Below are 17,721 nucleotides of genomic sequence, written 5' to 3'. Positions count from 1 at the left end.
TCTTGGAGAAGAAAGAGAATGACAGTGACCAGAATCTCCTCCCTTGGGTGGGGCAGGGGGATTTCTGAAGCAGAGCTAGAGCTTCTCAGAGTGTTTCTGTACAAAATGTCATAAAATGAAAGACTCCATGTTGAAATGGATCATCTAATCATCTAGTCCAAAACCACCACCAAGTTCAAAACTGTTTTCGGAGCATCCCTGACAAGGGCCCATTCAGATTCTAGTTGACATTCCTAACAATAAGCATGCCTAACAAGTGAGGCTGCTTTCAGGAAATGGAGTGCAAACTGAATCAGTACTATAGAAAGTCATCATAGCATGGTCCCTATGGGGATACATTCCCAACCTACAGCTCGTATCTAGTAATCAGTGTTCACCGTCTTCAAATCCCAGGACTTTGTATCTCCAGCCATAAAATGTCCTGCCGCCTTTCACACAATAGTTGGTCTCTGCCTCCCAGGCTGCAAAGATATTATCGATGCCTTTCAAAAGGTCAAGTGACTTCTGACCACCCTAATTGATCTTTAACTTCTGTTCCCTCCTTCAGTTCCTTAAATACCCAGTGGAATGCTCTCTTGTAGGGCAATTTGTAGAACCTCCGCACTACCACCTGCAAATTTTTCGGCAACTCAGAACTGCTGATAAATAATGATCACAAAAGAAAGATACTAGCGGAGTAAATAAAAATACTGGTAAGTAGCAACTCTTCAGCTGAGTGAAAAACAATACGGGGGTACTACAACTAGGTAAGAACATAAAATGTAATATGGAGCTTACCCTACTGTTGCGGGGGTAGGGAGGTAGCGAACATATATATGCTTGTACTATTCGACGCTGAGATCTATTTCTTCTTTAATAAAAATCTCCCCTTGCCGGGCGCGGGAACACACTTAAGAGCGCTGCGCATGGCAGAGCTGAAGGGAAGTACTCCGAGTGTCACGAGGCAGCTGAGTCTATTACTGTCTAAAGTGGCCCAAACTCGGAGTCAGAGGAACCCATCCCCTGTGTATCTGCTCCACTGCAGGTATCACACCTGGAGAGCACTGCTTCCTTTGTCGCATTCTGTCTGCCTCCCCAGCCAGAATGTACCCTAGACCCAGAGGAGAGCCTGGCACGTGGTAGGTGGTCGTGAACGAGGAAGTGGCTGTTACATTAATGCGTACCTCAAGGAATGAATGAATGAATGGACGAACGAATGACCTGGAGCTCGGCCTATGCCCCTCTCCGCTCCTCGGCCCCACCGCCCCGCAGACTGGGTGAAACCCAGGTGAGGTCTCGGGGACACTGCCTACACCTCCGCCTACGGCGGCCGGGAGGCGCCAGGCCAGTGCAGGGCGGAAAAGCCGTCCCGGCGGCGGTCCGACCCTTGCGCACGCAGGCGCGGGCACCGACGCTTCCGGGAGGTCACTTCCTCCCCCGTCTCCTAGCAACGGCTAGACGCGTTGTTGACATCCCGGGTAGAGGTGCCGCCGGACTGAGCCCAGAGTCTCGCAGCCCGCGCGATGGTAAATTTGGGGTGTTCGTCCTGCTCCAAGGGCGTCTATCGGCGAGGCCTTCGCTGCCCGCTCCCGAGATCGATCCAGGCCTCGCCAGCGCCGGAGCCGCGGCGAAGGCTGGGGGCTCCAGAAGTTTCTTGGAGGAGCGAGAGGGAGATCCTGAAGGGATGAGAGGGAGACGGGAAGATGTCTAGATGGTGAAGCTATCTTGGGCGGGGGGGAATTGGAGGGGTGATTTCTGGGGGTGATACTTGGGGAGGGAAGATATTGAGAAAGAGAGATTGAAGGGATGAAAGATCCTGCGGGGGATGAGAGAGATCTCGGCAGAGAGGAAAGTTTGAAAAGGGGAGGGGAGCGATGGAGAGAAAAATCACCCTGGAGGGAAGAAAAAGATGGGACCAGGAGCGCAAGGGAATGGGGAGAGCGGAGGAGGAGATATTAGGAGAGAAGAAAGGAAAACAAAGAGAAAGAAGGAAAGAAGAAAGGCAAGAGAGGGAGAAAGAGAGAGAAAGCGGGAAGGAGAGAGGATAGATGGGAGAGAGAGAGAGAGAGAGAGAGAGAGAGAAGAGAGAGAAGAGAGAGAGAAGTGATAGCAGACAGACAAACGGAAGAAAAGGAAAAGTGGAGACCGGGGAAAGTTTGAAAAAGAGCAAAGCTAAAGCAGAGTTTTAAGAGGAATGAAAAGGGTATGGGGATCAATAGATCATAGCAGGAGGACTCAGAAATCGCGAAAGGAAAACACAATGGGGAAAGAGAGGGAGAGGCTGGGAAGAGCAGAGAGGGGTGTTTGGGAGAGAAAAGAGAAAAAAAATAAGCTAGGGCAGTGGTTGTAAGGAGCTGTGGACATTGTCTCAAAGATGGCAAAAATGTAATAAATTATTGATCCCTTGTACAGCTATTATGCTTTAGTGCAGTGTTTCCCAAAGTGACATGCAAACATTAGTTGCTACATAACGTGGCTCAGAAATACCAACACAGAGTGAATCACATGTGAGAAAGTTATTCCTTTTTTTTTTTTTCTGCCTTTATATCTAGGAGAAAGTTTCTAGCACTATTAGGTTATTAATACCGTTACCACTTCATGATTTCAATTTTTCATTAAAGAACAGTTCTCAGCTCAGAGACTTCATTAGGGTAGAATTTAATAATATGTCCTCCCCTCCTTTTTTAGGGTTATTTCTGATTATGACATATGATACCAGGTTTCCGTTTGTGGTAGTGATGTAGGATTTCCTTTTAAATGTATTTAAACTTTTAGCAGTGAGATAATTTTTAAAAAGAGCTAGATAAATAATAAAGATGGTATTCATAATGGCAAAAATCATGAATCTAGTATATAAAAGCCTGAAATTCAGAAAACAACTGCCTTAGTGGTAAGAAAGGAGGAAATGTTTTCCCATGCACATTAGATGCAAATAAAAACTGCCTTTTGACTAAAGTAACATAATGTTCACCTGTACGATGCTGGGAAGAAAAAAAATTATACCAAACTCTCATCAAGAGACTACAGAATATTGTTTAAATTTAGAATATACAGTGATACTCAGGAACAATATGCAGGTTTGAAGATTATTCTTGATTTTAGCATTTGTAAAAGGAAAGAACACTGATACAGTATAGTTTATGCATAAGATTCATTCTGAAAGCTGAGTTTAAACCCCAGTGGGTTCCAACATAAACGTTCATGGCTGAACTTTCAGCTTGCACTGAGACCCAGGCTACAGCTATCAAGAGAAGCCTGGAATCCTGGAATACGTTTTGACAAAATATCCTAAACTTAATCATCTGAACTCCCACTTAGGTAACATTTGGGACTGGAAATAAGATTTCTCATTAAAGGATACTTTTAGAGGATGGCAATGATACAGCTCTATAAATATTTAAAGTACTGTAATGTAGAAAAGGAATTTTTCATATGAATATGGAAAGATCAATGAATACAGAAAGATTTCTGACCAATGTAAAGAATACTTCCCCACGAAATATAAATTAAAATGGAGTGCACTCTTGTGGGGCAGTAAACTTTCTGTCTCTAGAAGAGTTCAGTCCAAGAGATTTCTCAGGGTTGTGTGTTGCGGTTTTATAAAGGTTTGTATATGAGATTTGACAGTTTCAAAGCTGTCTTCTAAACGTCTGAGATTAGAGCATTCAGTACTGTAGGTTAAAGAGGTAGGGGTGTAGGAGTCTTTCTAAACATAATTCTCTTTAGGAATGGGGTCACCACGAAGATCCTTTTGGTTAATGGCCATCCTGATCTCTTCCAGGCAGAGGTGGAGGAAACCCTAAAGAGGATACAGAGCCATAAAGGGGTTATTGGAACGATGGTTGTAAATGCAGAAGGTAAATTCGTCACGGGCTGCCTTCTGGACATTCAGAAGCCAACCAAGAACCTGTTTGTTGTGCCAAGCCTTAAGACAAGCATCTTAGATTTTGAAATAAAAAGCATATTTTGTATATTTTAGCTATAACATTTACTTATCAAACATCTGTTGAGTATCTATTACTTGCCAAGCATTCTGCTAAGAGCTAGGGATATAAATATGAATAAGACATGTCTAAAAATGTCTCTATATTCCTGAGAAACACTACACATTGTCTAATTTTTAAAGCTTTGGTAACTCTCTTCTAACATTTCAGGAGTACCAATAAAACTTATATATTGAAGGTAGGGAGACTATCATTGTTGGCAGTATGGTTTTGTTGTGACATTATGAAGTCTTCATTTTAAATGAAACTGTTCCTTTATCATATGTAATAAAATCTTTGAGAACTGTAACGCAATTTATAGTATAGTCTTTGTGGTTATAGTTTAAGAAGGACCAATACATTTCCACCTCTGAAATCTGTAGCATTATACTAAAAATTTGCCCTCGCTCCACAGTCTCTATTAATCAACAAAGCACTTCTCTGGCACCTTGCTTCATGCTCGGCTATGGTGGCAACCTCTTGAAGACTCTTGCTGGTTGCCCTGCTAATTCAGGCATTTGTAAGGGCAAGAGGTGCCACTAATCCCAGAGTATTCGTCGAAATAAGAGTAGTGACTTCACATAATTCGTGGTACAACCATGTGATTGGCACATTGCCAACTCAGTGCTTGGCAACAGTCTCATGGCTTATCATTTTGGAGTAAATCTATCAATAAATATTTATTGCACGACTACCAACTGAAAGTCTTTAAACTCTAAACTTCAATCCCTCATCATTAAAAATGGAAAATAACTGACTTTACTGATCATCGTGATAAGTGAAATAATCATTGTCAAGTGCCTGGCACAATACCCAACACTTAATAGAATTATAAATAAATAATTCTCAGAACGTGGGAATTTTTAATTGATTTGTATTAATTAGATAAAACATTTGATGTACAAAATAATAAAATTAAATTAAAAATAACTCAATGCCAAATGAATATGATAATTTTACCCAGCTAGAGTGATCAGGAGGGCATGGATTTAAGATCAGCCTTATGGGTAAGTCAGCTATACCTAATATTTTCAGGAAGCAGTCCAAACCTAGTGCATTGTTCTGTTTGAACTGACTTTAGTTCCAGATAATTGCATAAACTCTGCCACACCCCCTAATATGAACAGTTATCTGTGTGACTTCACAGAGATCCTCTATCCATTTCCTTCGGCTGCCATAACAAAGTACCACACTCTTAGTGGCTTAAAAATTAGATAGTTATTCTATCTCAGTTCCAGAGGCTAGAAGTTGAAATCAAGGTGTCAGCAGGGCCAAGCTGTCTTTGAAGGCTCTGCAGGATGATCCTTCCTAACCAGTCTCCAAGCTTCTGATGGTTTCCAGCAATCCTTGGCATTCCTCGACTTGTAGACACATCCCTCCAATCTCTGACTCCATCGTCATGTGGAATTCTCCTCTCTGTCTCTGTCTTCTAAGGACACTAGTCATTAGATTAGGGTCCACTTTAATCCAGTGTGGCCTAATTTTCTTATCTGATTACAGCTGCAAAGACCCTATTTCCAAATAAGGCCATATTCTGAGGTTTAGGGGAGCTCTGAATTGGGAGGGGGCACTATTCAACCCAGTACAGGGCCATTCACCTGTGGCATCCAGGACAACTAATTTAATATGTTACTTTGGAAGTTCTTCGTCTAAAGTACATCATCTTGGCAATGCACACCAAATGTCTGAAAAATATCCATACTCTTTGATCTGTAATTCCATTCCTAGGAATTTACCCTAAGAAATGATAAAGAAAAGATTTAGGTCCAAAGGATACACACTGAGGAATCATATAGAATAACGATAAATAAACAGACAAATAAGTAAATCTAAGAATAAGAGAAATTTTAAATTAATCGTGTAATAGTTACTTGATGAACTGTTTCTCTATTTAAAATAGAGTCATGGAAAACTACTCACAATATTGCATGAAAAAATCAGGGAATAAAGCGGTAACTAGCACTTTCTAATCATAAATACAGCCAGACACACATATACACTTAAAATAAATATGGAAGAAAAGGCAGGGATATTTTATGGTGATTATCACTGAGTGGTGGAATTAAAAGCGATTTTTACTTTATTTTCCTGAGGTTTCTCAACACTTTTCTAATCCAAAGGCAACAAAATATTATTTTAAATACCCATTAACTTCTTCTAATTAACCTCTACTAGGATAAGGTTGTATTGGGATTCAGGGCACTTTTCTGAAATCCAAATTAACCTTTTTCCCAAAAATATAAATGAGGGGCTTATTTTTATAGTCAAATTATTAATAACCAGAGTGTATGACAAGGATGTTTGTTAACAGCATGTGGTATAAGTTGTGTGACCAGAATGTAATAAAATACTCCATTTCAACAGCCTACTCAATTTTAGATGAAAGTGCCATTTATTATAGTGCACCTTTGTAGCTTTCAGAAGTCCCATGATATTTGATGCTGAAAATATTTACCTAAGATGGTGTTTATATGTTCTTGTTCTCTGCTAGTGTTTTTAGTCCACTAATTCTAGACAAATCATTTTAACATATTTTCAGGTTTTATTTGTGGCTAAGTAGGCCTGCTACCATGTTTACACATTGAGATTTCATCATATGTCATGTTAAATAGAGTATTTTTATTTCACCATTATTGAAACATAGACCTCCTATTTCTGACAATAAAGAAGACTAATCGATTTAGCCCAGCACTGAGTGGTTTAGATTTTTATTAGACTAGATTCTTTGTTAACATTGGTTTCCCGTTTATAAAACCATCCATTGTTTACACTATTACAGCACTGATCATTGAATTAGATACTGGTAAATATATATGTGCTTCCCAGGCAGTCACATCTGTCCTATATTTATATATACATATAGGCCTGCTTTCCATAGGCTCTTAATTTTAAATATTCTTGACATTTCTAACAATCTATCATTTGAATTTCATTAGATTTTTATCAGCCATCCAGCTAACTCCTTTTATTTTTGAAATACAGCCTACCAACTACAGTATGAATGTACAGTGAGACAGTACAAGCTTACTGGGATTGTAGAGTCATATTTTAAAGTAGTCCCATAAATCCAGCAATATCAAATTCATACTTTTTGTTCTAAAAGTTCCATTTTATGAATTTATTCTATGCCTATATGCAAATGTGAAATGGCGTGCGCAAAGACATATTCTGTAGCCTTGTTTGTAAAAGTCAACAACTGGGGACATCCTAAATGCTTGTCGGGAGGCTACATTAGTTATGTATATTACAAAGCATCCATTTGACACCATATTACATAGCAATTAACGTGAATGACCTGGCCCTAGGTGTACTGAATGGAACCATTTCCCAAGTATATTAAGTGAAAAAAATTTAGGTGTAGAATAGAGAATGATACAATTAAAATAAAGAATACAAACACCAACATACTTAAATAGACTTAGGACATCTCTGGAAGGATACCAAAGAAACCAGGAGCAGTGGTTAACCCTCAGAAGGGGAAGTAGGTGAATTTTATACCATGTGCTAAAATTACTTCTTAATAAATTATTTCTTAATTGCCTTGCATGGTACCAAGCAAGAGCTCCATAAATATTTGTTGATTGATTTTGTTCAAGTGTCTGTAGGGGATACAAGAAACTCCAAGAGCTTCCACAGTGGGCATTTACTCTTCAGAAAAGCTACCTGTTTTATTTATTGATGTGGACCATGAATAGACTAACTAAATAAGCCTGAGCATCTGATTCATAATCTTGTCATCTACATGTTAAATAATTTATTCTGATTGTATTTCTTGTTTTGACCTTGAGCAATGCAGACTTTGTAGGTAGTCACTATTTAGGATGCAAAATGAAACTATTCGTCAAAAAGTACTCTTACGAGGTTGAGTGCCTGTTACATTTCATTTTCCTGCTTGTTAAAGACACATGCTTTGTGATGTTTCATCAGGTGTAAAAGACAAAACTGACTTCTGGGGAAAAAGTGGCCTACAAATAATAATACAGAAATTAACAAGTTTTATATAAAGCTTTATTTATTGAATCGGTTTTCCTGTAAATACTGTCCTTGTATTGTTTTAGCAAGACTATTATGAAGATGACAATTTGTTTTAAAGAGAAAGAAATTAGTCTGTTTCAAAGTCAGAATTGAGGCTCTCAAAGAGTGTCATGAAAAACTGGTAAAATACTAAGTTTGTAATGCTGTTCCACTCTTAAAGAGCCATGTTGGCCTCTTTTATTGATTGGCCTTACTTCAGGTACCTGAAGAATTTGACAGCATTCCAAAATTCACCTTCATCTGTTCTCCTAAGTTAAAGATACATATGCAAACCAAATCCCTGGAATTCCCTGGCTATGTGATAGTTCTCATAATAATATGAAGGCCACCTGATTAGAGACAGTATGTGTAAAATACCTAGTAGAGCACCTGTAACTTAATAAGCACTGAACCACTTAAGTGGCCCGAATTGAGCTAGATTGATTTGAGCTGAATTATACTTGCATATTTGTCTGGCTATATTTTTCCAGTTGAATTAATAGGTACTGTTTTAAACCCGTGTAATGGAACAGTAGAGCACACGAGTAGCCAGATGTAATAATGCTTAAAATAAGAATGAGTGCAAACCAGGAAGGGCTCAGCATATCCAATGTCTTTGTTGCTGTATTTTCTACTATAAATTTTAAGGTTTGCAAAATACCGGATGTTGTGAAGGAATTTAGAAAATCCTTTTGATATACCCTCTAACATGTACAGTGATATCCCTTTCTATTTCTGGCCTCAGGAGAGAAAACTAGCACTATGTCACAGACCAAGCATTTCAAAGCAGACTCGCTGTAGGTTAGGACACTTGGGGGAATGCATTTCATGTAGTAATATGTTAACTTAGTACTGAAATAATGAATTAACCACTTCTAAAAGATTTGTCCATCGCACCCTTAGCTACAAAAACAAAAACACAATACCTAACAATCCAACAATAGGGGATTGATTATATTATGATATATCCATAAAACATCTATAAGCCATTCGAAATAATGCTGATGACATTGTCACCAACATGGACAACTTGTATTCTGTCACTTAAATGAAGGCAAGAGTAAAATTTGCAATTATAGTTTGAGCCAACTGTATTTTAAAATCCATGTAAAGACAAAACAATTAGAAGGAAATTAAAATCGTTACCAGTGGATAACGTCAGCCATCACTTTTTCTTCCTCTTCACTGTTATCAATATTTTCTAATATTTCTACAATGTGCATATTATTTTTATAATCAGAAAAAATTTTAACCCAAAATTAAATCTCGTAATAGGCATTCCGATCCGAACAACCTTGGACAACTCAACAACCGTTCAATATGCAGGTCTTCTTCATCAACTGACAGTGAAAGCCAAGAGCACAGTCCGCGATATTGATCCTCAGAACGACCTAACTTTTCTTAGGATCAGATCAAAGAAACATGAAATCATGGTAGCTCCAGGTAATTTGGCATTTTGTTTCCTATTCAAAGCATCTTTCTGCTTTACGGCATAAAAGCTCTGTTTCAAAGAACAAGGAGTATAGATTTTAATATGCAATATGGCACATAATGTTCTTCAATTACATAATGAAGACAGATTTCTGAATGTGAAAATTCCGGCTTGAAATTTTTGTAACATTAGTGATGAATTTGATCTTTGAGGAAATCACATTTATTAGTAGTAATAAAAAATTTAGGAGATGTAGGTCTCAAGTTAAGTGGACTTAGCACACAAACTTTCTGAAGAGTGTAAGAAATGTCGCCTGTCCTGGGGATAAAGTAGAGGATGGATCACAGGGCTGGAGAGTTTCAAACTCCCCCTGTGGGGTGCTCACATTCATCTGGCCTACAAAAAGACAGCAAACACCGAAAAATACTTCCTTCCTTGAAGGAATTACATTCACGGTGTTGGTATATGTCAGTGTAAAACAGGACTCATGCTCCTAAATCTTGTCTAAAACAAACTTCTCTATTGTAGTACATCTGTAAAATTAGAATTACCCATAAACTAAAGCTTTCGCTACACCTGTGCTGTCATGCTGGCTGCACATTAGAAGCACTTGGAGAGTTTGACAGGCACAATGATTGATACCTGGACTCCACCCCAGACCAATGAAATCATAATCTCTGGAGCTGGGCCCCAGGTAATGGTATTTTTTGAAAGCTCAACAGGTGATTCTGATGGGCAACCAAGGTGGGAAACCATTGGTCCATACAAGGTCCAAGTGGTGTTTCGAAGAGAAAAGCAGCTTAGTTGCAATAATCACTTATCAATTTAATTTTTAGAGTGGTTTAATTTTGTCCATATCTTTCCACAGATAAGGAATATCTTCTGATTGTCATTCAGAATCCATGTGAATAGCCCTGCTATGGCCAAGTACATCCTGTGACGCTGGGTTGAAAACACTTCATTCTTTAATGATTAATAAGATTCTATTCTAATCTAACTTATCTTTCGGTCATTCTTTTCTGGTTGTACATTTGAACTATATGTCTCATTTAGTCCCTTTTGAATGTGAAGTTGTGGTTTAGCTATATAATAAATTCTGGTATGCAGGTCTCTTATACTGCACAAAAAGGCGTCTAGTGAGAAGACAGCCTATGGCTCTTTGAGTCTAGAAGTAACATCACCAAGAATGAGTTTAGAAGTGTAATTTTGCCCAACTTCTTAACATATCAGGGAAATTCACTGGGGCACTGCAGAGCTACCGGCCAGGCATGTTAGATGTTCTCCCAGGTTAAAGAGGGGCAGCAAGAGGTCAGAAGGGTGGTTCTCAGCCCTGTCCGAAGCACAGCTGAGCACCGCCTCCCAACCCTTGCAAAGCTCCTCAGAACCGTGCTTCCCTCACACCGGCCTGAGGGGACCAATGGTGGGGCTTGGGCAAGAAGGCATACTTCAGAAGCTGACTAGGTAACTCTAGGGTTTCATTTTCACCAGATATTTTAAGCATTCAGAAAACAATGAAAAATGATACAAGAAACATAACAGATTTCCAAGACCCATATAGAATAACTGTTAATATTTTGCCATGTTTGCCTTCTATCCTTTTTTAAACTGAGCTCTTTATTTTGAGGTAACTGAGGATTCACACGAAGTTGTAAGGAATAACAGATCCCCAGTTTCGCACTATGGCAACACCTCTCAGACCGCAGTGCGGTATCACAAGCAGGAAATTGACTCCGACTCAGTCTAGACACAGAACGTTTCCATCACTAGGGTCCCCACGGTGCCCTTGAGTAGCACCCCCTGGCGCTGACCCCGGCAGCCACTAACCTGTTCTCCACTTCTGTAAATTTGTCATATCAAGAAGATTATGTAATAATCTAGTATATAGCCTATTGGAATTGACTTTTTTCTCTTGCACAATTTCCTTGAGATTCATCCAAAAAATAAGAAAGAAAACATTACAGATACAGCCACAGCCCATTCCTCCTCTATGCCTCTGCCCTCTCCCTCCCCAGAGGATGCTGGTCACAAGGCACAAGTCACTCTGCACAAGAGTCCACACCTGAGTTCCCGCAATGCCTCCGCAGCAAGCCACACCTGAGGAATGGTGCATAGTAAGTTTCCCAGTTCAGCCACATCCATGGCCCCAGTTTGCATCCTGTGAGGCTACCATGGCCAACCCAAACAGATGATGGCCTGAGAGGAAAGGAAGGCTGAAGCAAATCCCTCAGGTTAAAAAGGTTAACTCTCCAAGTGGTGATGGGACAGGAGATGGATCACAGATGGAACTCACCTAAGGCTTAGAGAGAACATGGAGGCTGAAGTCAAATCACCAAGCCTATTCATGCAACAGATGTCTGAGCCCCACCGCAGACCCAGTACTCCTGCGGGGCAGGGCCCACACGTGTATGTTTTGGTTATGCGTTCCAGGTAACTGCAATGAACTCCAGGCTGACATCTACTCAGTGATGGCCAAAAACAAAGGTTTGGGAGTCACGAGTCCTGGGTTCTTCCTATTCTGGCTCTGCCATTTGTAAGCAAGGTTTGTTGGTGAGAATCAGCTTGTGCAGTTAAAGTGCCTGACCCAGAGCAAGTGCTCAATCAGTGTTAGCTTCTGCTGCCACCACCTGTTACTCAACAATGGCTCTTACGGGGGTGGTGAGGAGACTGGCCCATCACACATATAAACATGAGTGCCAGGAACAGCCCTGAGGTTCCCCACATCATCAAGCCAGCTGAGCCCTAGATTTATAAGGAGGATGCTCACTCTGTCTCCAGAGAGAACAGAACAAATGAGAAAATGAGCTTAAATTACAGCAGAAGTGGTGAGTTCTCAACATGTGTGATGAACAAACAGAAGAGGTACGGGAATGGAGAACCTATACTTTATAGCACAGGAGCCTCCAACCCCCCAGGTCGAGGGCCCTCTATAGGTCTATAGCTGGAGGCCTATTAGGAACCAGGCCGCACAGCAGGAGGTGAGCTATGGGCAAGCAATTGAAGTTTCATCTGTATTTGCAGCTGCTCCCCAGCACTGGCATCACCGCCTCAGATTATCAGGCATTAGAGTCTCATAGGAGCACTGGTCCCTGGTGCCAAAAAGGTTGGGGGCTGCTGATATAGCACATATCTGACCTTCAAGCGATTTTCCTATACTATTTATTTTAAAAAACTTCAAACTTGCAGAAAAGTAGAAAGAATAGCACAATGAACACGCATGTAAGCTTCACCCACATTCACCAACTTTTAATATTTTATATTTGCTTCAACTCTGTGTGTGTATATACATATATCCATAATGATAACCACTATTTCATACTTAAGAAATTTAATATTGATACAATATCACCTAATATACAATTATATTCCAATTCTCCCAATAGTTCCAATCATGTCCTTTATAACTGTATTTTTTTAAATCCAGGATCCTATCAGGGGTCACACATTGCATTTGGTTGTCCTGTCTCTAGTTCTTTTTAATTGTTTTTGGAACCCCTTGTTCTCTTCTCTACCTCTAGGTGGTATTGAATTTGTATTTGCTCTCCCTAGAGTCCCTAGTGCCACCTGCTCCCTATCCCCCTTGAGCACCTCCTGAATGGACCCAGATGCAGTCTGTAAATAGAGGAAATTCAGCCAAAAAGCAGGTCTTAGTCACAGGTGAGTGCTTCCCTTCCTTCTGCACCCTTAGAAACCAGACACTGACCATGGACCCAACCTCATCCTTCAGCCCAGTGAGGTCTGGGTACCATAATACCCGCTCATCCAGGGACGGCTTTAGAGTCTGCTGACAGTTTCTAACATAAACAAGATCTTGTTAAAATCTAAACAGCAAGGAAATGCATTATTGAGGGAGAGGACCCCAGAGATCATCTGTCCAACCCCTTGGTTTTACAGATGAGGATTTCGCCTGAGCCAGAGGTCAGGTATCTTTCAGGAATCAGGTATGTGGGTTTGTATTAGACTGGTCACGCCTGTGAGTTGGTGCTTACGATCTTATCAGGGGGTTCATGCTCTTGTGAGACCCCATTTATATCTTTCAAAAAAAAGATTGTTTTTAGTAGGAACAGATTAGCTCATTGTTATAAAATGTGCCAGAGATAACATTTGATTTCAATACCTCAATCTGTCATCTCCCCATAGTTCCCCAGCCCACCCAGAGCTCATTGGCAGATGCACAGCTGCATGGTAAAGCCACATCCTTCCTCCTGGCCCAGCCAGAAGTTTCAAGCACCATTTGAGATGCAGCAAAGGGAACTCTCTGACAAGTGCAGATGACACCATTGCAAATGCCAGGGCTCTATGTGGGCTCTTCTGGAGAAGACAACCCTTCTATCCCACTTGGCAGAGAATTCTGCTGTGGACCTGCCTGCACTTTGTATCCAGAGGAAGCTGCAGCCCTTTGTTGGAGACAGAGATGGTAGCAGCAAAAATTAGAACTTGCCAGAGCCAGTTACATCAAAAGAGGATATGACCTTGGGGAATCTGTACCAGCCCCCTCTGCCTTCCTGCACAGAGACATTCACCTTCTGCCTAGGATTCACAACAACACAGTTACTTAGCTCTATTTAAAAGATGCCTGGACCTAAAGATTCACACTTTACACAAAACCATTGATAAAGCTCTTGTTTCCTATGAAAAGTATAAGCCTGGGCTCACTGGTGCCTTCTCTTAGTCCAACTTGCTAGATATTTTACCTAAACAATAGGAGAGCTATTTGCAGAATCTCTGGAGGAACATATCCCAAGCATAAATATTAATGATAATGAACCTGGAAAGGCCAGCTTAATAAAATAGCTGAAAATGCATTTACACATTATCATCATTATAAGCATCCGAATCTTCATCGCTGAAGGGGAGCACCCAGTAAAGGATGTGTGGCGGGGGGGTGGGGGGGGCGCAGGGGAGCTGCCCAAAGCTCCAGCAGGTGCCTGCATCTCACAGCCCCTTTTACTGGGTACATTCTGGCTCTTACTGTGTACATTCTTCAAAAGCAAAAATTACCATAGACTAAGGCTTCAATTTCCCCCATTTCTTGGTCTTTGACCCCAATATTTCTTTTGACATGGGGCAAAACATCCTTATTCTTCTGACATTAGAAAATAACGCAATGCCTTTGAATAGGAAACTATAGCATGGTTAGGGAAATTGGCCATAGGTAGTCAGTCATTCAATCGACCAACATTTGGTCTTATGTTCCCTGTGCTAAAAAAAAAAAAAAGTAGATCATTTCAGTTATAGCAGAGCTTTCAGAGTGGTGGCAATTTCTCCAATCAGGAGTCTTATCAAAGATAAATTGCTATCTCAAATCCTGGAGATCATGGGGCTAGAGTGCTCCCTTAATATGAAATCATCTCTAATAATGGGAACTCAGACTTCATAGGGACAGATTGGAATATTTTCAATATTCGCAATATTCAAGGTTAGTAACGCATTTCTGTCTATTTCTTATGCAAGATTTGACATAGAGGGTTGGGTCAGCCATGTAATTCGAACACATTCCTGGAACACGGTAAAGAAGACTGAACCTTCTCACTTCCTCCTGGGTTCTTACTCTGAGAAGCCTCCACTCCTTGTTTCCCTTCACCATGCATGACCTCAGGACTCCCTCTCTAGGGAGTCATCAACCTTGAACATTCCTGTGGCATGCAGAAATGATTTTAAAAGTATCATTCTTTGGTCAGTTTTACATGAGGCACAATACAGTGCAGCTGAAAGAGCATGAGACCCAGAGTCTGACTCTGCCAATTACTTATTAGCAGGGTCCACAACTTCTCTGAACCTCAGTTTACTTGCCTACAAGTGTGAAGAATGCTCACCCACAGTGTCCTTGCATTATGAACTATACAATACAAAATAGATGCCAATTATTATTATTAATAACAGCAATAGCAGCAAAATAATCCAAGTTTACCAGAATACAAGCCATTTAATACATCTCACTATGGCCTCTTCTAATTTAACCACAGGCATAAATGAAGGACTATAATCCTGTTGGGTACACAGTTTTGTCTAATTCCTTTACTTATCATTTAATAAGCATTTCTGCACACCTCCCTAGGGTTTATATTGATTTTTTTCTTACTATCTATGCACTTCCAACAGATTTGTCAGTGACGACCTGACCCAGATGAGGCCAATGAGAGATGCTTCCTTGGTATTTAAATTTGGAAGAGCCAGAGAGAAAATCTCTATGTGGCTGGACCTATGCACAAAAACACAGGTGTTGGGGTGGCCATATTTTTCACAGGGGAGTCTCAGAGAGAGCCAGTGCTCAGAAGGAAGGAATAAAGAGCAAGAGGATAATCATCATTCCATAGGTTCTCTGTAGGTCCCAGCTACATTTACCCTTGGGTGCATAACACACCTCTAAAGCCTTCCGGTAAGTTTTCCTCTTTTGTGTACACTACTACATTGGATTTCCTCTGCTGCCTGAAACCAAAAAGTCCTTATTTAACTCATTTAAGCTATATTTGGGTCACCGCCCCCCCCCAACCCAGATGCTTTAATCAAACGCAGTCAAGGAGCCCTGTGGCTCCCAAGGATGTATACATCAACCAGAGGCCCTGAATAGATGGGTTGTGGTCACCCGCTCCCTTGCCTTAAGACATACTCCATGGCTTTGGCTAGACAGGAGGATGGGTCACTGCTGGACCCTTGAGGAGGCAGAGCTCTGGGTGGGAGATAGGGACTGAGATGTCCCCCTCACTGGGAGCAGGGTCTGTGGTTCATTTCAACTAGTGAGTGGCCTCTGCCTCTGTCGTTGGCTGAAAAGAGAATCGGCCACCTAGACATTGGGCAGACACATTCGCAAAGCACCACTCCAGGTGGCCCAGGCATCTGGAGCGATGGAGAGCCATATGAGAGAGAAAAGGCATAATAGACTCACCTGACAACACACTACCCTCTTAATTCCAGAAGGCAGTGTGGTGCCGAAGAAAGGACACTGCTTTGTAGCCAGACAGGTCTGTCTTTGACTCCCAGCCCTGCCATTAATAATAATAATAATAATAATAATAATAATAATAATAATAATAATAATTACATTATTATTTTTAGAAGAAGAAAAAGAGGAGGAAGAGAAGAAGGAGAGTTAAAGAAGAGTAGCAGCTAACATTTGTTGAACATCAAGGCTTAGAGAAGTTTCACAGCTTGCCCAAGCTCAGTCAAGCTTTCAGGTGTCAGAGGGGGACTGAAACCCCGATATCTGACTCAGGCACACACTCTTAATCGCCCCCTTGCATTGCTGGCCTGCCAGACATGTGATGAGGAAATTAACATCTCTGAGCCTTAGAATCCTTACCTATAAAATATAGACCGTAACTCCTATGTTGTAGGTTGCGGGAACACAAGAAGGAATTATGTAAATTTAGCACCTGACGCTTAGTAGATGTTGAACAAAGGATAGTTGCTATTATCACCACCACCATCATCAGTACCACCTAGAGCACCAATAACTGCTGGGAGATGACCATCATAGCAGTTATGTTATCATTATAAATATAACCAATGTCACAGTGTTGATGTTTGACAATATACCACGGGCCTCCTCGGGTAGAGTAGTTACTCCTAATCTTTTCATCAAGCTTCTTAAATCCCTAATGATCAACTATCCATCCTGGTCTAGAGGATATCTGACCACTATTCTACTCATGCAATGTCATCATATAAGGAATGGCTCATAGAACTAATCTCCCCTTCAAGAAAGCATCTACTGTGTCATGTGTCTCCAAGTCTATGTTCTCTCTCTCCCATTGTGTCTACACAGAAAACTAGTCTGTACTATGCTTTATTCCCCTCTCACTGTGTCCATGTTTATAACCAGTTTGAACCATTCCTTCCCTCCTGCTCCCCACTCTACCTACACATATAACCAGATTTTCTATTTTGATGGGTAAATTCAATCCATCAGACTTATTTTCTGGTCTGTATTAAATGGCCCAACAATCCAGTCGAGAGAAGTTATGCATTTGACAGTCTGTTAGGCTTAAGGACACAAAGTCTGCCTAATTCTTACGCCCCAGTGCAGAAAATCTGGCACAAAGTGAATACTCAGTGTCTATGGGGTAGTCAATATCTCTATTCCCAGCCAGGCCCTCTATTAAAAGTACTGTTCCTTGGATCATGGGATTGGCTGCAACAGGGGTCCACCAAGTTAATGAGCACCTTTGAGGTAGACATAATTAGCTACATCCCCCGAGAACACTCAAGACAGAGCTCTGGCCAATTAGAAGCTTTAAAACTTCTCAATTCAGATTGCGAAATAAAGTTCTCAATTCAGATTGCAGAATGAATTAAGGTAGGTCATTGGCTCCCATG

At 40.8% G+C, this 17,721-nt stretch overlaps 1 protein-coding gene across 2 annotated transcripts; it reads left to right on the top strand.

Annotated features, from left to right (window-relative positions):
- The first annotated feature begins 1,180 nt into the window (after nucleotides 1–1,180).
- Nucleotides 1,181–10,409, top strand: DYNLRB2 (dynein light chain roadblock-type 2). Of its 2 annotated transcripts, XM_039888836.1 has the most exons (4): nucleotides 1,371–1,505; nucleotides 3,761–3,836; nucleotides 9,252–9,419; nucleotides 10,277–10,409. In XM_039888836.1, exons 1-4 carry the CDS (start codon nucleotides 1,503–1,505, stop codon nucleotides 10,318–10,320), a joined length of 291 nt encoding a protein of 96 aa, XP_039744770.1. In that variant the 5' UTR covers nucleotides 1,371–1,502; the 3' UTR covers nucleotides 10,321–10,409. The 2 variants fall into 2 exon arrangements, with proteins under 2 accessions (XP_039744769.1, XP_039744770.1); XM_039888835.1 differs by lacking the exon at nucleotides 3,761–3,836 and having other exon boundaries at nucleotides 1,181–1,505.
- Nucleotides 10,410–17,721: the final 7,312 nt, after the last annotated feature.

Source organism: Pteropus medius, unplaced genomic scaffold (assembly GCF_902729225.1).
Source record: "Pteropus medius unplaced genomic scaffold, Ma_sr-lr_union100, whole genome shotgun sequence".
In the NCBI taxonomy this organism is placed as follows: Eukaryota; Metazoa; Chordata; class Mammalia; order Chiroptera; family Pteropodidae; genus Pteropus; species Pteropus medius.
Note: the sequence above shows the minus strand (reverse complement) of the source record. Positions and strands in the feature narration are given on the sequence as shown.

What these genes read in the sequence shown, in the direction of transcription:
- DYNLRB2 (XM_039888835.1), top strand. Translation starts at nt 1,184, where the DNA reads ATGGACGAACGAATGACCTGGAGCTCGGCCTATGCCCCTCTCCGCTCC. An exon ending in GTCTCGCAGCCCGCGCGATG is followed by an intron (nt 1,506 to 9,251) that starts GTAAATTTGGGG and finishes ATCTCGTAATAG; the next exon opens with GCATTCCGATCCGAACAACC. An exon ending in TGAAATCATGGTAGCTCCAG is followed by an intron (nt 9,420 to 10,276) that starts GTAATTTGGCAT and finishes ATCTTTCCACAG; the next exon opens with ATAAGGAATATCTTCTGATT.